Source organism: Stegastes partitus, unplaced genomic scaffold, assembly GCF_000690725.1.
Source record: "Stegastes partitus isolate 25-593 unplaced genomic scaffold, Stegastes_partitus-1.0.2 Scaffold77, whole genome shotgun sequence".
Classification (NCBI taxonomy): Eukaryota; Metazoa; Chordata; class Actinopteri; family Pomacentridae; genus Stegastes; species Stegastes partitus.
This window is the reverse complement of record NW_007577808.1, coordinates 227790-244084: the sequence shown is the minus strand read 5'-3', so window position 1 is coordinate 244084 and position 16295 is coordinate 227790. Positions and strand designations below refer to the sequence as shown.

Below are 16295 nucleotides of genomic sequence, written 5' to 3'. Positions count from 1 at the left end.
ACTGTCTTTCTTTACTTATTGCAGTTGTGATGAGGCCAATATCTTCTTTTGTCTTTCTACAGGTGAGAATCCAATGATTCCTGAGGCACACTCTGCAGCAGTTGTAGATCATGTATGCATGGTCCATAGCTCCGTGGGTGACTACAGCAAACTATTCCAGCAAAAACTCAGACGTTGCAACTTTGTTACTCCAAAGAACTACTTAGACTTTATTAGCACCTATTCTAACCTCTTGAAAGAAAAGAATGACTACATCCTGGGTGAGGAGATGAACATACATTCCATGCATCTGTTGGATGGCTTAGGCTGGTGCTAAAACTTGTTCTCTTCTCTAGCTCAGTGCAAACGTCTAGAGGGAGGTTTAGATAAACTGAAGGAAGCCAGTGAACAGCTGGCTGAACTGAATGTCAAACTTGCTGATCAGAAGGTGGTCCTCGCTGAAAAGTCCACAGCTTGTGAAACCCTGCTGAATGAGATTGTCACAAACACAAGCGCAGGTCAGTGAATACCTGCATGTCTTAACTTGTGCCCATAATAAAAACTGTGTCTTCTAGTCTACTGAAACTAAGCACCGCTATTACAAACCACTTGTCTATAACTTTTCCTTCTAGCTGAGGAGAAAAAGACTCTGGCAGAAGATAAAGCCAAAGAGATTGAGGAGCAGAACAAAGTCATTGCTGTTGAGAAGAGAGAAGCTGAAAGTTCTCTGGCTGAAGCTCTGCCAGCATTAGAAGCAGCACGCAGTGCCCTGCAAGATCTGGAAAAATCTGATGTCACGGAGATCCGGTAAACTTCTCTCCTCCCTCAGAACATCATTCTCATTCTGTTGTTGAAAAAATAGCTACAAAATTATTGACAAGCTTGCCTTTCTAAATGGTTAGATAATCAAGGTCATCTGTAACGCAGATACCCATACTGAACCTCTGTCAAGAAAATAGAGTATAATCCAAAACATACCACTAAGGGGGTGATATTCTAGAAACTTTAATCTAGCATGGATCAATCATGCAAGACCAAGACTTAATCCATTAAGAAAAAATGCTATATATGCGTGTACCGAAGCATGTGTTTTTGGTGACAGAAGAAGCAAAGTTAAGTCATCCATTAATCAATCCTCTCCCTCTATCTGACTTTTCCTGCTTGTCCACTGTGCAGCTCTTTTGCCAAACCACCCAAACAAGTACAGGTAGTTTGCGAGTGCATCCTGGTGCTGCGCAACTACAAAGAAATCAATTGGCAGTCAGCCAAGGGGATGATGTCAGAGGCTAACTTCCTGCGCTCACTGATGGAGATGGACTGTGATTCCATACAAAACAACCAGGTCAGGACTGTAAAAGGTGAGTTGACTTCATGCTCGATGGAAATTTACCATTAAGACCGCAAATAATAATACCCATGGACACATTACAGTGGGTTTTGTATTTGCCAAATACTCCACAGTTGTTTTCTTTGCACTTTCATCTGGCTAGGCTTTCTAAAGAACCTCCAGACAAGCTTTGAGGAGATGCAAGCCATCAGTAAGGCTGGATCAGGAATGTTCAAGTTTGTCGAGGCAATCATGGGTTACTGTGATGTTGCCAGGGAGATAAAACCCAAGAGAGAGAAGGTAATGTAAGTTTTAGAAGTGCTATTGCTCAATGCTAAATTGGAAGAAGCATAGATTAAACAGCCGTGTTGTCATATTATTTTTAGGTGGCACGCCTAGAGAAGAACTTCTTTCAGAGTAAGCAGGAGTTGGAGAGCATTCAAAGTGAGCTTAGCGGCATCCAGAAAGAGTTGCAGGCTCTTGGAGAGAAGTACCAAGCTGCTATTGAGGAGAAACAGCTGCTACAGGAGGAGGCTGAGGTCATGGAGAGGAGGCTGATAGCTGCTGACAAACTTATCTCTGGCCTGAGCTCTGAAAATGAACGGTGAGGTTGTACAAAAATGCAACACTTGCAATTATGAAAGTCACCACCCTTCTAAAAGTTGTTTCTTCTTTTTAATCTCCTTTCCTTCATCACATTTCATCTCCACCTCTCTCTTTCTCTTCTACTCTCTCTTGTAATGTATCACAACTTAGGTGGACAAACGATTTAGATGAGCTGAAGCAACGGCGCGTGCGTCTCCTGGGTGACTGCCTGCTTTGTGCTGCTTTTCTGAGCTATGAAGGGGCCTTCAGCTGGGACTTCAGGAATGAAATGGTGTACCAAACTTGGGTTCAGGATGTCCAGGAGAGAGGCATCCCCTTGAGCCAGCCTTTCAAATTGGAGAACCTTCTTACTGATGAGGTAGAAATAAGCAGGTGAGGATTGTGTGCTCACAGCATGTAGAAACTTCAAGTATGAGAAGACAATGTATTGTACATTATACATTTGCTATTTTGAATGATAGGAATTAGTTTGTTTGTTGTGTTTGGTTTGGCTGCATTCAGCTGACTACAGTGAACTATGAGGCTAACTATAAATGCTAAAAAAAAAACAAAAAACCTTGTGACAGATGGGGCTCAGAGGGTTTGCCTCCAGATGAACTGTCTGTGCAGAATGGAATCCTCACAACGAGAGGGAGCCGCTTTCCCATGTGTATTGATCCTCAACAACAAGCACTCAATTGGATTAAGAAAAAGGAAGAAAATAACAACCTCAAGGTACATAAAGTTTCATGCCTATACACGTTTCAGAATGGTTGCTTTAGGCGGCCTTCCACTGCTCCAGAATGACAAGCGACCATGACTGTGTAATCATCCTTTTTCCCCCAGGTCTCATCTTTCAACGATCCAGACTTCCTGAAATGCCTAGAGATGGCCATCAAGTATGGCTTCCCATTCCTTTTCCAAGATGTGGATGAGTACATCGACCCAGTGATTGACAATGTCCTGGAGAAGAATGTAAAAGGAGCAGAGGGCAGACAGGTCGTCACGCTGGGGGACAAGGAGGTGGACTATGATCCCAACTTTAAACTGTACCTCAACACCAAACTGGCTAACCCTAAATATACTCCATCGGTGTTTGGAAAAGCCATGGTCATTAACTATACTGGTAAGATCTTGTTGCATGGCAACCATAATTTCTGTCAGTTTCATGTGCCAATATGGTGTTTAGGTGGTGAGTGAATGGCTAAAGGAAAAACACATTGTAAAGTGCTTTGGAACCTAAGATTTAAAAAGTGTGTACTGTTTAACATTTCGTTTGAACAGCAGGAAATAAATTGTTTTCCTGTTTGCTTCTGTCCATTTATGTTATCTGTGTTTTGTGCAGTGACCCTTAAGGGTCTGGAGGACCAGCTGCTGAGTGTTCTCATGGGCTTTGAGAAGAAGGAGCTGGAAGAGCAGCGTGAACGCTTGATCCAAGAGACAAGCAGCAATAAGAAGCTGCTGAAAAACCTCGGAGACTCCTTGCTCAGAGAGCTGGCCACATCTACAGGAAACATGTTGGATAACACAGAGCTCATTAACACATTGGAGGAAACAAAGTCAAAAGCCAGTGAGGTCAGTCTGGCTTAAACAAGCGTCAATGAACTTACACTAGGAAGGTAATTTTAGCAACATCTCTAATCCTAGTTTTTTCCTTGTTTGACAATGTGATCATCAGGTATTTGAGAAACTACAGTTGGCTGAGAAGACAGCGATGGACATTGATAAACTCAGAGATGGGTACCGACCTGCAGCCAAACGTGGTGCTATCCTGTTTTTTGCGCTCACAGAAATGGCTCTGGTGAACAGCATGTATCAGTACTCACTGGCCTCATACCTGGAAGTGTTTGACTTTTCACTGCAAAAATCTCAACCGGAAATTGTCCTTCACAAAAGACTCGACAACATCATAAACACTCTGACATACAGTGTTTATAACTATGGCTGCACAGGTAAAAAAATAAATAAATCAAATAGCATATTAATGAATAGTGGAATGAATGGGAACACAATTCAGTTTATGATTATATATCTGACTGTATATCCCTAGGGCTGTTTGAGAGGCACAAGTTGCTCTTTTCCTTTAACATGACCATCAAGATTGAGCAGGCAGAAGAGAGGGTACCTCAGGACGAGCTGGAGTTCTTTATCAAGGGTAAGAGATCCAGAGAAGTGGAACTCCTCTTAAATATTTTAGTTCATTACAGTGATCAGAGACATATGCACACAATGTTCAAAGCAGATTTTCATGTTTTTCCACTTCAAGGTAATCTTTCCCTGGAAAAAAGCCAACGCAAAAAGCCTTGTGACTGGCTTCAGGATCAGGGCTGGGAGGACATAGTGAAACTCGCAGAGCTCTTTCCTGACCCATTTGGCTCTCTGCCTGATGACATTGAGAAAAATTCCACTGACTGGAAATCTGTAGGTGTCCACAGGGTCAGAAATCACTATAGAGATGTTACTGAGTCAGCTGAGAGGTTAACTGTCATTCTTTTTCTCTTCAGTGGTATGACCTGGATGGACCAGAAGAAGCTCCATTTCCCATGAAATATAAGGACAACCTGTCCGACTTCCAGAAGCTGCTGTTACTGCGCTGCTTTCGTGTTGATCGAGTCTACAGAGCCGTGACGGACTATGTCTCTGCTACCATGGGAGAGAAGTGAGACGGTTTCTATTGCAATTATGCAGTTAAAGTAACAAAAACTTGTATTGCACAAAAGTTTTAGGCACAGCAAGTAACGAGAAGATGCCTTTAAAAAAGATGCCTTGAACAGTTCTTATTTTAACAATTATCCTTATACAGAATGCAGTAAACAAAAAAAAAAAAACCTAAATCAAATTCCCCTTTAAAGCGGCACCAATTTCCACAGTTTTGTGCTCAATTTTTAAGGTACATGGCAGGAAGGTTGTTCTGACTGTTCCACAGTTCTGTTGAACATTTAGGTTGTCTCAGAATTGTTTGTCTCTTCATGTACACATCTGTCTCTTGAGGCTGACTCACCGATGAAGCACAAGCTGATTCTTTGTACTTCCTGTTGCTTAAGATAGCTCTTTATGACTCTAGCTGTATGTTTGAGGTCTTGTCATGCTGCAGAAGGAATTTGAATCAGATGCCTCCTTCGTGGTCGTCTCTTAGAGATAAAAATCTGAACAGCAAGTGTCTGAAACTTTTCCATAGACTTGAATACTTTATATACAGTGTGTGTGAGGTTAACTTGCCTAACCAGAATAATGTGAAAGAATTTACAGATATATGTAGCTATTTAAACAGAACTCAATCAGTCCCTGGTTTTCCCACACGTTTCCTTGTGTTTCTGCTCAGATATGTCCAGCCTCCTGTGATCAGCTTTGATTCAATTCATGAGCAGAGCACACCTTTCTCCCCCATTGTCTTCATCCTGAGCCCGGGCTCCGACCCAGCGAGTGATCTCATGAAACTAGCAGAAAGATCCGGCTTTGGAGGCAGCAAGTTCAAGTTCCTTGCGATGGGCCAAGGCCAAGAGAAGGTACCGAATACTTCTTACGCATGTCACAGCTATAACCTGTCAAGTGTGGTCATGTGAAATAATTATAGGTATCACTAAGTAATCACACTAAATAACAATAAAACGTGAAGAAGTTAAAGTAATTGTCCTCTGTTCCCTGTGATAAAGGTGGCGCTAGATTTGCTTGAGAAGGCGGTGTCGTGGGGTCAGTGGTTGTTGCTACAGAACTGCCACTTGCTGGTGAAGTGGCTAAAGGAGCTGGAGAAGGCCTTAGAAAGAATCACCAAGCCCAACCCCAACTTCCGCTTGTGGGTCACCACCAACCCCATCAAAGATTTCCCCATTGGCATCCTGCAAAAGTCCCTAAAGGTTGAACACATTTTCTCTTTATCTTCCATAGTGTTTCCTTTGGCGTTCTTATAGATAACGGGGCTAAGATTTTAAGTTTGCAGCAGATGCGAGGATTTTTCCAGTATGTTCTTTTCAATCTATGTGTGGGAATGTGATGTTGTTGCATTTTCAGTACAAAAAGGTGACGGAAATGTTGCATACTTCCTACACTTTTTTTTTATTTTTATTTTTTAAGTAACTAGTAAGTTGTCTCCCTAAATCTGCCTTTTTAACAAATGCATAATCATTTGTAAAAATTATTAGAACAAGAGAATCCACACTAAAAACATTGTTGTGTATGCGTTACTTTTATCTATATTTTTCTGTTTTATATAAAAATATGTTTTTTAAGTTTGAAAGCAGGAGTCCTACAATAATAACAGAGAGGATTTTTCTTTTTTTTTTTTTTTGGTGTGTTTACATGTGCTTTAATATTGTGTGCAGGTAGTGACAGAGCCTCCCAACGGTCTCAAGCTGAACATGAGAGCCACATACTCCAAAATCTCCAATGAGTCCTTGACAGCTTGTCCACACCCTGAATTCCGCAGCCTGGTCTTTGTCCTGGCCTTCTTCCACGCCGTGGTCCAAGAGAGACGCAAGTACGGAAAGATGGGCTGGAATGTCCCGTACGATTTCAGCGAGTCTGACTTCTTTGTAAGTGGTGCGGGAGTCTAACGATAGGTTGGGGGGAAAAAATCCTTCTTTTCTGATTTTTATTCTCCATTTAAATATATTATATTGAATAGCATTGGTTGTGTCTCATTTTTCAGTTGTTTAACCAATGCAGCTTTGCTCAACAGGTGTGTATGGAGATTCTGAACACCTACCTGACAAAAGCTCATGACCAAGGAGACAGCAACATACCCTGGGGAAGTCTTAAATACCTGATTGGGGAGGTTAGAATAATCTGATTGTGTTTCCTATTGTATGTTGTAACGGTTTTGTATTTCCAATATCCCATTAGCAAGTGCTGCAAGTTTAACAAGTCTGCATAACGTTTCATCAGGTGATGTATGGTGGGCGAGCTATAGACAGCTTTGACCGCAGGATCCTGACTGTCTACATGGATGAGTACCTCGGAGACTTCCTCTTCTACACCTTTCGTCAGTTCCACTTCTTCAGCAACAAAGACGTTGATTATAAGATCCCTCCAACTGGGCCAAAGACAGTATATGTTGGTCAGTTCCTGTTTTCACGATTTAAGTTTTCTAACTTAAAAAAAAGTTCATCACTCACAGCTTTATCTTGTTATTTATTACAGATGAGATTGAGAGCATGCCTCTGGCGAACACACCAGAGGTAATGGGTCTTCATTCCAATACAGAGATAAAATACTACACACAAGCAGTTAAAGAGATGTGGACTCACCTAATAGACCTCCAGCCTCAGACAGGTGTGATTTACTACTGTTCATTAACATATTATAGTTGAAACGTGTATCACTGTTTTTCAGTTTTCTCACTGAGTTCAGAGTAGAGGAGCCTCTAGAAGTAATATGTGCTATTTTTCAGAAGTAGAAGCTGTTCCATCCCTTTGAAGGACGTATGCCTCATTCTCTTTGCCGCCACAAGTGCTTTCTCCTAATTGGCCTTTATACGCTCTCTCATGTCTCAGGTGAATCTGGTGGAAGCATCAGCAGGGATGAATACATCAGCCAGGTGGCCCAGGACATTCAAAACAAGCTGCCCAAGTTATTCGACATGGACGTGATCCGTAAAAAGTTTGGCGCTGACATTTCTCCAACCTCGGTGGTTCTGCTTCAAGAACTGGAGCGCTTCAACAAGCTGGTGGTCCGCATGCAGCACTCCCTGGCTGAGCTGCAGAGGGTGAGGAGGGAAAGCCGAGGACAATAAGATATCGGAGAAAAGAGCAGAAGAGTGTTGTGTCTTTGTGCTTCACTCCAATTTGTTGATTCTCTTGTGTCCCGTAGGCCTTGGCTGGTGAGGTGGGCATGAGCAGTGAGTTGGATGAGGTGGCTCGGGCCCTTTTTAATGGTCACATTCCTGCCATTTGGAAGAAGTTGGCACCTGATACTCTCAAGTCCCTCGGCAACTGGATGAGCCATTTCAAGAGGCGTTATGAACAGTACAGCTATTGGGTAAGGACAAGCATATATAATCACACATTACGGTATGTAGTCTGTATTATTCTGACATTAATTCATAGTCAGTGAATGAGTTTTTAACAATTTAACTTCTTTTCATTTTAGTTTTATTCAATATTTTTTTGTTTGTTTGTTGTTTTGTTTACATATCTTTTTGCTTCTTGCTTGCGCATGTGTGTATCTTTTGTCGACCAGGTGGATGAGGGGGAGCCAAAAGTCATGTGGTTATCAGGACTCCATATCCCAGAGTCTTACTTGACTGCTCTGGTCCAAGCTGCATGCAGGAAAAATGGTTGGCCTCTGGATCTTTCCACGCTGTACACTGAAGTGACGCAGTACCGCAGTGAGGAGGAAGTCAGTGACAGACCCAGACAGGGTAATGAAATGATGCTCTTCACATGGAGCACCATCAGTGATTAGGTCTAAGGAGTGACTGACAGTCTTACTCCCTGCAGGTTGTTTTGTGTCTGGCCTGTATCTGGAGGGAGCAGACTGGGACATGGAGAAGGGCTGCTTAGTGAGGAGTAAACCAAAAGCTCTGGTTGTCGAACTGCCCATCCTCAAAGTCATCCCCATAGAGGCACGGTGCCTCAGCTTACAGGTGTGGACAAGAGGAAACACCGACTTCCTTACTGCACTGTGGTTCTCCATTTGGATCTTTCTCCCTAACAGGCGTGTATTTGTGTGTTTTGTACTTTAGAATACGCTGCGGACCCCCGTGTACACCACGTCCTTGCGGAGGAATGCAATGGGTGTGGGGTTGGTGTTTGAGGCCGACCTGTTCACCACCATGCACATCTCCCACTGGGTGCTCCAGGGAGTCTGTTTGTGCCTCAACACCGACTGAAGACGACCCTCAGCCTCACTGAGCTTCACACAGTTTGTTCAGAAATGTTCATTAATAACAGTGATGCCTGATGTTTGCATGTTTAGAAAAAATCTCATTAGCAGTTTGCATTAAATAAAACACTTGCTTTAATATAATTTGCGTGTCATATATATTTCTTTAATATATTCAGAGAGAGTCATGGAATTGTTTTGGCCAATGATGTTCTTTGCTTTCATCATTCTGTCAGTAGATGGCAGCACATAACAGAACTGAGCTCTGCATTCTGGTCAGCAGTTAGGCAGATTTCTTTTTGACATTATAGTCTGAGAACTAAAAGACAAACTGAAAGTCTAAGGCTGTTTGTTAATGCACAAATGTTTGTGTAGTATTGTGCACATGCTTACACGTGCAGAATATTTCTGCTGAGGTTGTAAAGGGACGACGCTCTGCTGCATACACTGGAAACAGCAACAGTGATCGAAGGCTTCTAAAGTTTTCCACTTCATCCAAGTATCTTTTTTAGCTTTTCCCCGCAGTATTGGTAGCTGTAATACTGTTTTATTATAATATCTAACCAACAGATCTAGTGCAGCACTGAGTAATCGAGGCTGCTGAGGTCAGCATGCCAAAGCAGGTGAGGCTTCCTCTAAAAATTAGACAGCCCCGGAGGATCTGGCAGCTGGTGCGGCAGTGAGGTCACAGACACACAGAAATAAAAACTGCAAAAGTTTTGAGCAGTGACACGTGCAACATACATCATGTAGCCTCAGCTGTGAGAGTGCAGCTGTAATCAGGGATTTGCTGGTTAGACTAAACTGTGGCCTACAACGGAAATCATAGTAATGCTACAAGCAGCAACATGAAAAAGTTACATTTTCTTAAGTCCCTGCCCTTATATGAGATCACCATCTCGCCTCTCGTTGCCATATTGTGTAGCCTGAAAGGGTCTCCTCTGAATGGCAGAGGGTAAAGGTTAGACAGACCCTTTCTCAGCTTTAACTGGTACAACTATCATAAAGAGTGAAGATAAGGACATGTTTATGACCAAACACAGGAGGGGAGGAATTGTGTTCCCCTGTTGAAAAGAGGGAAAGAATGGTGAGTTGTAGTGTTTAATGAACCTGCAAAGATCTTCAGTAAATGGACACCTACACAGACAATAGGTAGTGCAGCTCTTTCAGTCAGTGCAATAAAGGGGAAGGGAATTATGGACGCAGGAGAGCAACTGCTCAAGAAATGACAGATAAGGGAAAAAAAAAACCTCTCTGTGGAGCTGATCCCCGTCTCCCTCCTCAGAGGTCACAATTATTTTCAGCTGCTCGTGTCTGCAGGGATTTACATTACCCCTAAACTGCTCCGGTTCCTGCTTGGCACTACCGCCTGAGCTCAGTGGCCTCATAAAACGCCAAGAGTGCCCTGAAACAAAAAAAACAAAACAAAAAAAAAAACTCTGACACATCATTTTCCAGCTCCCCCACCTCCTCCAATTCCAAAGTTTCCATGTGTTGTGATTATGAGCAGGTGGGCTCGCTCAACCCCAATAAAGTGCCTGCACTGTTTCCCTCCTCCTCCCCGTGGTATAGAGGGTGATTAGTGCCAATCTGAATGCCCTTCTGTGAGTGTCAAAGTGTTAACACTATCTCTCAGTAGCTGAGAACTTGAACTAAACTATAGTGGACTTGCCAGTTGCGTGAGCTCAGAAGCTGGTGAGTCTGTTAGTCAACCACAAGCACAGGCGTTCGTCATCCGTCAAGGCCCAGGTGTGGTCGCAGTGCCAGGTGTTTGGTTTGGAGATAGATAGATAGATAGATAGATAGATAGATAGATAGATAGATAGATAGATAGATAGATAGATAGATAGTTTCACATTGTTTAAATGTCTTTCTTTTTTTAACAAGTGAAAACAAACTACAGAATCTTAAATGCAACACCTTGAGCTGCTGTTTGTTTGGTATTTTATAACCTAAATCATACATGAAGAAATAACCTTTAAGCTGCAGCCATACATTTATTAGATTCTGTAGAATTCTCAGGTACAAACTGAATTTGGTTGGACAGAACAGGAATCTCACTTTAGGACATTTTTTTCACTATTGTCTGACATTTTATAAATGAAACCCCTTTTACATTTTAATATCTCTTTTTTCTTTTTCTTTTTTAACTAGTGACAGGACAGCATCTTACATGCAACACCTTGAGCTGTTTTTTGTTCAGATGGTGTTTTTTTGTGGGTATTTTATAGACCAGATCATACATGAAAGAAATAATTGTTAGTTGCAGCCCTGTAAATATCAGATTCCGTTCTTAATCCTTACTTTGTTTGCTTTAAAATACAATAGTCATCTATATGTGGAGAGAAATGTTGAAGTATTTGTGATATTAACAATAAATTCCTTTACTGATTCATATAAATGTTAAATGTTACAGATGATGTAATGTTTTCAGCACAGTGATGGATTTTTATTTATAGGCTTTTAAATCTAACGTGTCACATCTAGTAGGACCACAACTTTGTTGGAATTAGTTTTATATTCCCTCGCGTTCGCTAAAAATTAATTACTCATCGCGGGCACAGCTCCAGTGACTTCAGAGGAACCTCGACGCGCAGCAGCCCCATAATTCATTTAGAGCAAATACGCTGCGTAAAGTGGCGTCGCCCTGAGCGCGCATTGTCCTCTGAGAGGGGTTGAAACGGGGCAGGAACAGAGAGGCAGCAGGCTGTGCTTTTAAAAGACCCGAGGAGACTATAAAGCTGGTTTCATGCCCGCTGCCGTAAAGACTCGGCTGGATACGAGCACAGACAGACAGACAGACAGACAGACGGAGGTAGGCAGAGCTCACAGAGAGGAGGGAGGACAACACTCACTCAACATTTCATTTTCATTTTCACAAGTCTGTCACACATAGAGACGCACGAGAGGTGGCTTTCCTCTGTAGTCCACTCAGGATTTTAAGGCTATAAACCAGTCAGACAGCAGCTCCAAGTGTTCTCTACTTTTAGTCAATAGGATGCGCGTCTTCTCCAGCCGACCCGGTGCAGTTTGACACATTCTGGATCCACGAGCCGGTCTTACTTTCTAACTCGGCGGAGGGAAAAGTTGGGCTCATTGAAACTGCTGTGGCCGTACTTTTGGATGCCACGGAAATGGGATCGCAGCAGCGAGAGAGCGTGTCCGCGCTTTGCAGGAAAAGTTTGCTGAGAACTGTGCTGATCCTGTGGCTCGGCACGCTGGTGGACGGGACCTGGAAGACGGGACTTTACAAAACATATTCAGCCGGGACGCAGCTGAACAGAGACCAGACCGGAGCCTCTCACACCTCAGTCTACCAGAAAAGGTAAGAGAGCATCCACCTACACCTGCAGTCTTCTTATGAGCACATAATTCCCTCCACAGTTTAAAGCTCAGGCCGCAGGATTGTGTCTTTTTGTGCGCTTTTGTCAATGCATGACTCTGCAGAGCTACTCCCATCTCCATCCATCTAGCAGGCCCCATTGTCTTCCTGACAGTTGGTTTCCTTTTTCCTGTGTTGGCAGCATTCTGCTCCCATCCTCATTGTTGTCCCACATTCTCTCCCCACTCTGAAAACACCTCCACTGTCCCTGAGCTGTGATGCTTCAGCAACATCTCCATCATGTGCTCCACCACATGAAACCTGCTTCTATTAGGGAGCAATGATTTGTGTGTTGAAGCCACAGAATAAAAAAGACGGATTAGATCTTCTCATACATGATGGATTGTCTGTGTAGCACCAGTGTTGATGACAAGTGTGTTTCTGAAGGAGAGTCACCAGACTAAACACACAGTCAAGAGCTTCTAACCAGCTCGGCTCTCCTCCTGGACACAGCCCATGTTTAGCTCGGAGACCAGCCATCGCTCAGTGACGAGAGGACCCATCTTACAAATATTTATGCTGTCAGGTTGTGTGGGCGGAAAGTGGCCCGGAGGCTGAAACCCTCTTTTCATCTGGGTGTGTCCAGGTGGCTCCTCCAGCTTCGCTCCGCTGCCTCACCTCAGTGCTCGGCTCCTCCTGTCACTCACAGCCAGAGGCTTGTGGACATGTTTACCAAACACGAGCAGCTGGGACTCCGCCGCATCTGGTGCTTGTTTTGTGGAAGAGGAGATGAGTTTACAGTCACTTCTGCTGCAGTTTGGAAGTGGCTGCAGGACGAGTGGGGCTAGAACGAGAGGAGAGCTGCTGCCGGTCGGTCTTCGGGGAGGTCAGCGGGTTTGAGGTGACACCAGAGGAGCTGAGAGTCTCAGTCCACCTGCTGTCTGACCCCGGTCCGTGAAAGAGGCAGTTTATGGTGTGTCAACAGGGCCGAAACATGGCAGCGGGATTTCAGAGAGCATGCTCCTAGCACCTTGACATTCAATCACAACAACTTGTCATCAGGATTCAGGCAAATATAATTTTAGCAAAACTACAAAAGAAATCCGCCACAGTAGAACCTTCACTAACAATGTCTCCCCATACCAACCCTGTCTTCACACAGTGATTACTCAAAATCAAAGGGGATTAACAACTCTTGAGTAATTTCTCAACCGGTGCGGTCACTCTGTGGAGGAGCTGATAAAGTGTTCGTTCACCCTTGTCGTCCTTAATGACTGTATAAGCTCAGTGCACTGTGGGGTTACTGAGGTAGGTGCTTCTTTATTTCTTGTCTCGCCCACTTCTTTATCCCCCCCTCGGAGGACTTGTCATGGTCTGACAGGCAGTCTGAGCCCCGTGGCCGCGCTCATTCCTCACCCATCTTAACCATATCCGTGTTTTCTTTAGGCATGGGAATGAAGACGACTGAGATTCCAGCAGCCTGAGCCCTGTGTGGCTTAAAGCGGAATGTCTGTAGATGTGAAAATCAAATAATGTACGTGGGCAGAGAAAATGTAGATGCATGTTAGGAAGCAGTTACCAGTTTTACGGCTTCAATAACAATCGCTGGTGGCTGATGTATTTATCAAGATGTTTTCAGGGAAGAAGACTGTATATGAGGCGCAAATAAAAGCATAAATCTAAATTTATCCCCATTAAAGTAAGCCTCCTTGTCCAACGCTACTCTGTTCCCAGTGCTCCTGCAAAGTTTGACGTTGGTTAAAGTGTATTTCACTATGGACCTCAAGCTGGTGCCAACATCTAATTCTGTGTCAAACTGACCCAAGCTTCATATCGAGGCTCATCAATGGTGGTGAGAGTTTGGTCTACGGTAGGGGTGTCCAATCCTGGTCCTCGAGGGCCACAATCCTGCATGTTTTAGATGTTTCCCTTCTTCCAACACACCTGATTGAAATGATCAGCTCATCATCAAGCTCTGCAGAAGCCTGATAACGATCCTGATCATTTGAATCAGGTGTGTTGGAAGAGGGAAACATCTAGAACATGCAGGATTGTGGCCCTCGAGGACCAGGATTGGACACCCCCGGTCTACGGCTACGACCAGGGGACCAAACAGCAGTCTTTCGTGGAAGAACCCACAATGTCTATGTGTGGAGGAAGCTCATCAGACCAGCAGTGTGAGCAAAACTGTTGTTGTCACAGGACTGTCAATTCATCCATCAGGGTCAGACTGGCAATGCCAAGTTCCACTGTGAGGTTGTTGACGAGTCTGAGGGAGAACGTTTAGCACCAGTAATAGTATTGTGTGCCGTCGTACCAACACGCACTCACAGTGAGTTGAAAATGCTTTTTTTTTTGCATCAACACAATCCCAACTCCTGTGATTTCCTCCTCTTCCCCAAAATGAAATCCAAGTTGAACTGTTGTGACACAGTGGAGGAGATCCATCATGATGTGCAGACGGTGCTTCACAGGGTTACAGAATAGGACTTCCATAGAGCTCTTTAATGTGGCAGAGCGCTGGGAGAGCTATTTTGAAGGGGATAGCAATTTATATATACAGTCGTGACTCGATAATCTGATCCTTAACAATCTGAAAACCTTGCTATCCGACAGGTTTTGAGGAAAACGAACGGAACCCATGAAAAATAGCCTTAACATACCGACAGCATTGGATTCTGACTCCGACACAAAAAAGGATAGCGGTGTATTATCTGACTTAACAATCCCACAGATTGTCTACGTTCAGACTGCAGGACTTTATGCTCAATTCAGATTTTTTTGTGAAATCAGATTTTTTTGCGACATAAGAGAAGGTTTTATATTTCGTGTTGGTTATTGAGTCACGACTATAAATCAGGTACGAGTGCAAAGTTTAGCAGATTAGTTGAGTAACTGATTATCAGCTAAACTATTTTGATTATAAACCATAAAATGAATTCAGTTTAATAAAGTTATAAAAAAGTGTGATGTACCCTCTAAGTCAAAGTTCCTTCTTTAGTTTTATATTAAAATCTGTTTTGTTTTTTTTTGACAATTGACTGGAAAAATTACATCTAAAGGCAACACCTTGAACTGTTTTTTTTATTCCTAATTCCCTTTTTTTATATACACCAAATTATACATCAAAAAAAAAAACCTTCGTTGCAGCCCAACATCCATCAGTTTCTGCTTGATTCACAATTACAAACTCAGTTTCAGACTCTTTGTTGGGCAAAATAAAGCTTCTAAAATATATATATTTTGACATGCATAAAATGAAACATTTTATTAAGCAATAAAGAAAATGATTGACAGATTAATTGATGATGAAAATGATTGCTGGTTGGAGCCTCTGGTCCATACTATACATTGTAAGTGAGGCGTCTCATTTGTGGAACAGCTCAGCTCCACACGATGATGCAACGCTGGATTTTTGGGGCCGATGCCAACGTTAATTTTTAGGGAGTGAACAATTCTGATATTGATATATCTCTGCTGGACAGACTGTGTGGTGACTCCACTTCTTCCCTCACATTACTCCCAAGCATCTTTTTCTACATTATGTTTTGAAAGATTAAAAACTAAAATACACCAATCCTGATATATCTGTGAGCGGCCATTATTGGCTGACTGATGTATCGATGGGACTCAAAGTGTAATCAGGCTGAACTGAATCCTTCAGTTGAGCGGAATTCTTTTTTTTCACTTCCAGCCTAAAACACTTGAAGATGCAGATACCCGTTACACACAGACTGAAAGCTCCCAGGTGTCCAGGCCTGAAAGCTCACAGACAAAGACAAATGAGAGTTTTCCTTGTTTGTTCCAGGCTGCTGTAAAGAGTCACTTAGCCTTGACCTCGAAGGCCTCTCAGTGGTGCTTTGATGATCTCCATCGCCCTCAGCACATGGAAAACACCCGGCAGCTTTGAACTCGCAATATGAGAGCTCACCAGTCCCAATATTTTCTTATTCGAGAATTCTTTAAACCCAACTCGCATCAGTACATGTTTCCTAGAAGCTGCAGATTGCGACTCAAGGAATGCATTCTCCTTCTCTCTTCGTTAATTTAACCTTGACTTGTGCTCTCTTATTGTCTCTTTGTCATGTGTTATTGTGCCACATTTATCTTACGCCTCCTCTCTTTCCCATGGGACCAACGCTGCTTCATAATTGTCTTTTCTTTCAATTCCCTTTTCCCATTGGAAGCTTCCTTATGTGACCTTTGTGGTAAAAAATACCTTGTTCCTCTCCTCTCCTCTCCTCTCCTCTCCTCTCCTCTCCT

General features: G+C 43.1%; 2 protein-coding genes across 3 annotated transcripts in view; both read left to right on the top strand.

Moving 5' to 3' along the window:
* dnah10 (dynein axonemal heavy chain 10) overlaps nucleotides 1-8960 on the top strand; it is a 28873-nt gene extending 19913 nt beyond the window's left edge. The window contains exons 54-78 of the mRNA XM_008276611.1: nucleotides 63-260; nucleotides 336-497; nucleotides 612-786; nucleotides 1156-1337; nucleotides 1470-1606; nucleotides 1693-1910; nucleotides 2063-2284; nucleotides 2479-2626; nucleotides 2738-3017; nucleotides 3237-3466; nucleotides 3570-3843; nucleotides 3942-4046; nucleotides 4158-4312; nucleotides 4396-4550; nucleotides 5214-5397; nucleotides 5545-5745; nucleotides 6211-6420; nucleotides 6567-6662; nucleotides 6773-6944; nucleotides 7028-7159; nucleotides 7381-7592; nucleotides 7697-7864; nucleotides 8066-8246; nucleotides 8326-8471; nucleotides 8571-8960. Coding sequence (XP_008274833.1) covers nucleotides 63-260; nucleotides 336-497; nucleotides 612-786; nucleotides 1156-1337; nucleotides 1470-1606; nucleotides 1693-1910; nucleotides 2063-2284; nucleotides 2479-2626; nucleotides 2738-3017; nucleotides 3237-3466; nucleotides 3570-3843; nucleotides 3942-4046; nucleotides 4158-4312; nucleotides 4396-4550; nucleotides 5214-5397; nucleotides 5545-5745; nucleotides 6211-6420; nucleotides 6567-6662; nucleotides 6773-6944; nucleotides 7028-7159; nucleotides 7381-7592; nucleotides 7697-7864; nucleotides 8066-8246; nucleotides 8326-8471; nucleotides 8571-8717 — 4490 coding nt within the window. The 3' untranslated portion in view covers nucleotides 8718-8960. The remainder of the gene's footprint in view (nucleotides 1-62; nucleotides 261-335; nucleotides 498-611; nucleotides 787-1155; nucleotides 1338-1469; nucleotides 1607-1692; nucleotides 1911-2062; nucleotides 2285-2478; nucleotides 2627-2737; nucleotides 3018-3236; nucleotides 3467-3569; nucleotides 3844-3941; nucleotides 4047-4157; nucleotides 4313-4395; nucleotides 4551-5213; nucleotides 5398-5544; nucleotides 5746-6210; nucleotides 6421-6566; nucleotides 6663-6772; nucleotides 6945-7027; nucleotides 7160-7380; nucleotides 7593-7696; nucleotides 7865-8065; nucleotides 8247-8325; nucleotides 8472-8570) is intronic.
* Nucleotides 8961-11461: 2501 nt separating this feature from the next.
* Nucleotides 11462-16295, top strand: part of emid1 (EMI domain containing 1) — a 63822-nt gene continuing 58988 nt past the window's right edge. For both annotated transcript variants that reach the window (XM_008276557.1, XM_008276558.1), the window contains exon 1: nucleotides 11462-12035. In XM_008276557.1, coding sequence (XP_008274779.1) covers nucleotides 11845-12035 — 191 coding nt within the window. In that variant the 5' untranslated portion in view covers nucleotides 11462-11844. The remainder of the gene's footprint in view (nucleotides 12036-16295) is intronic.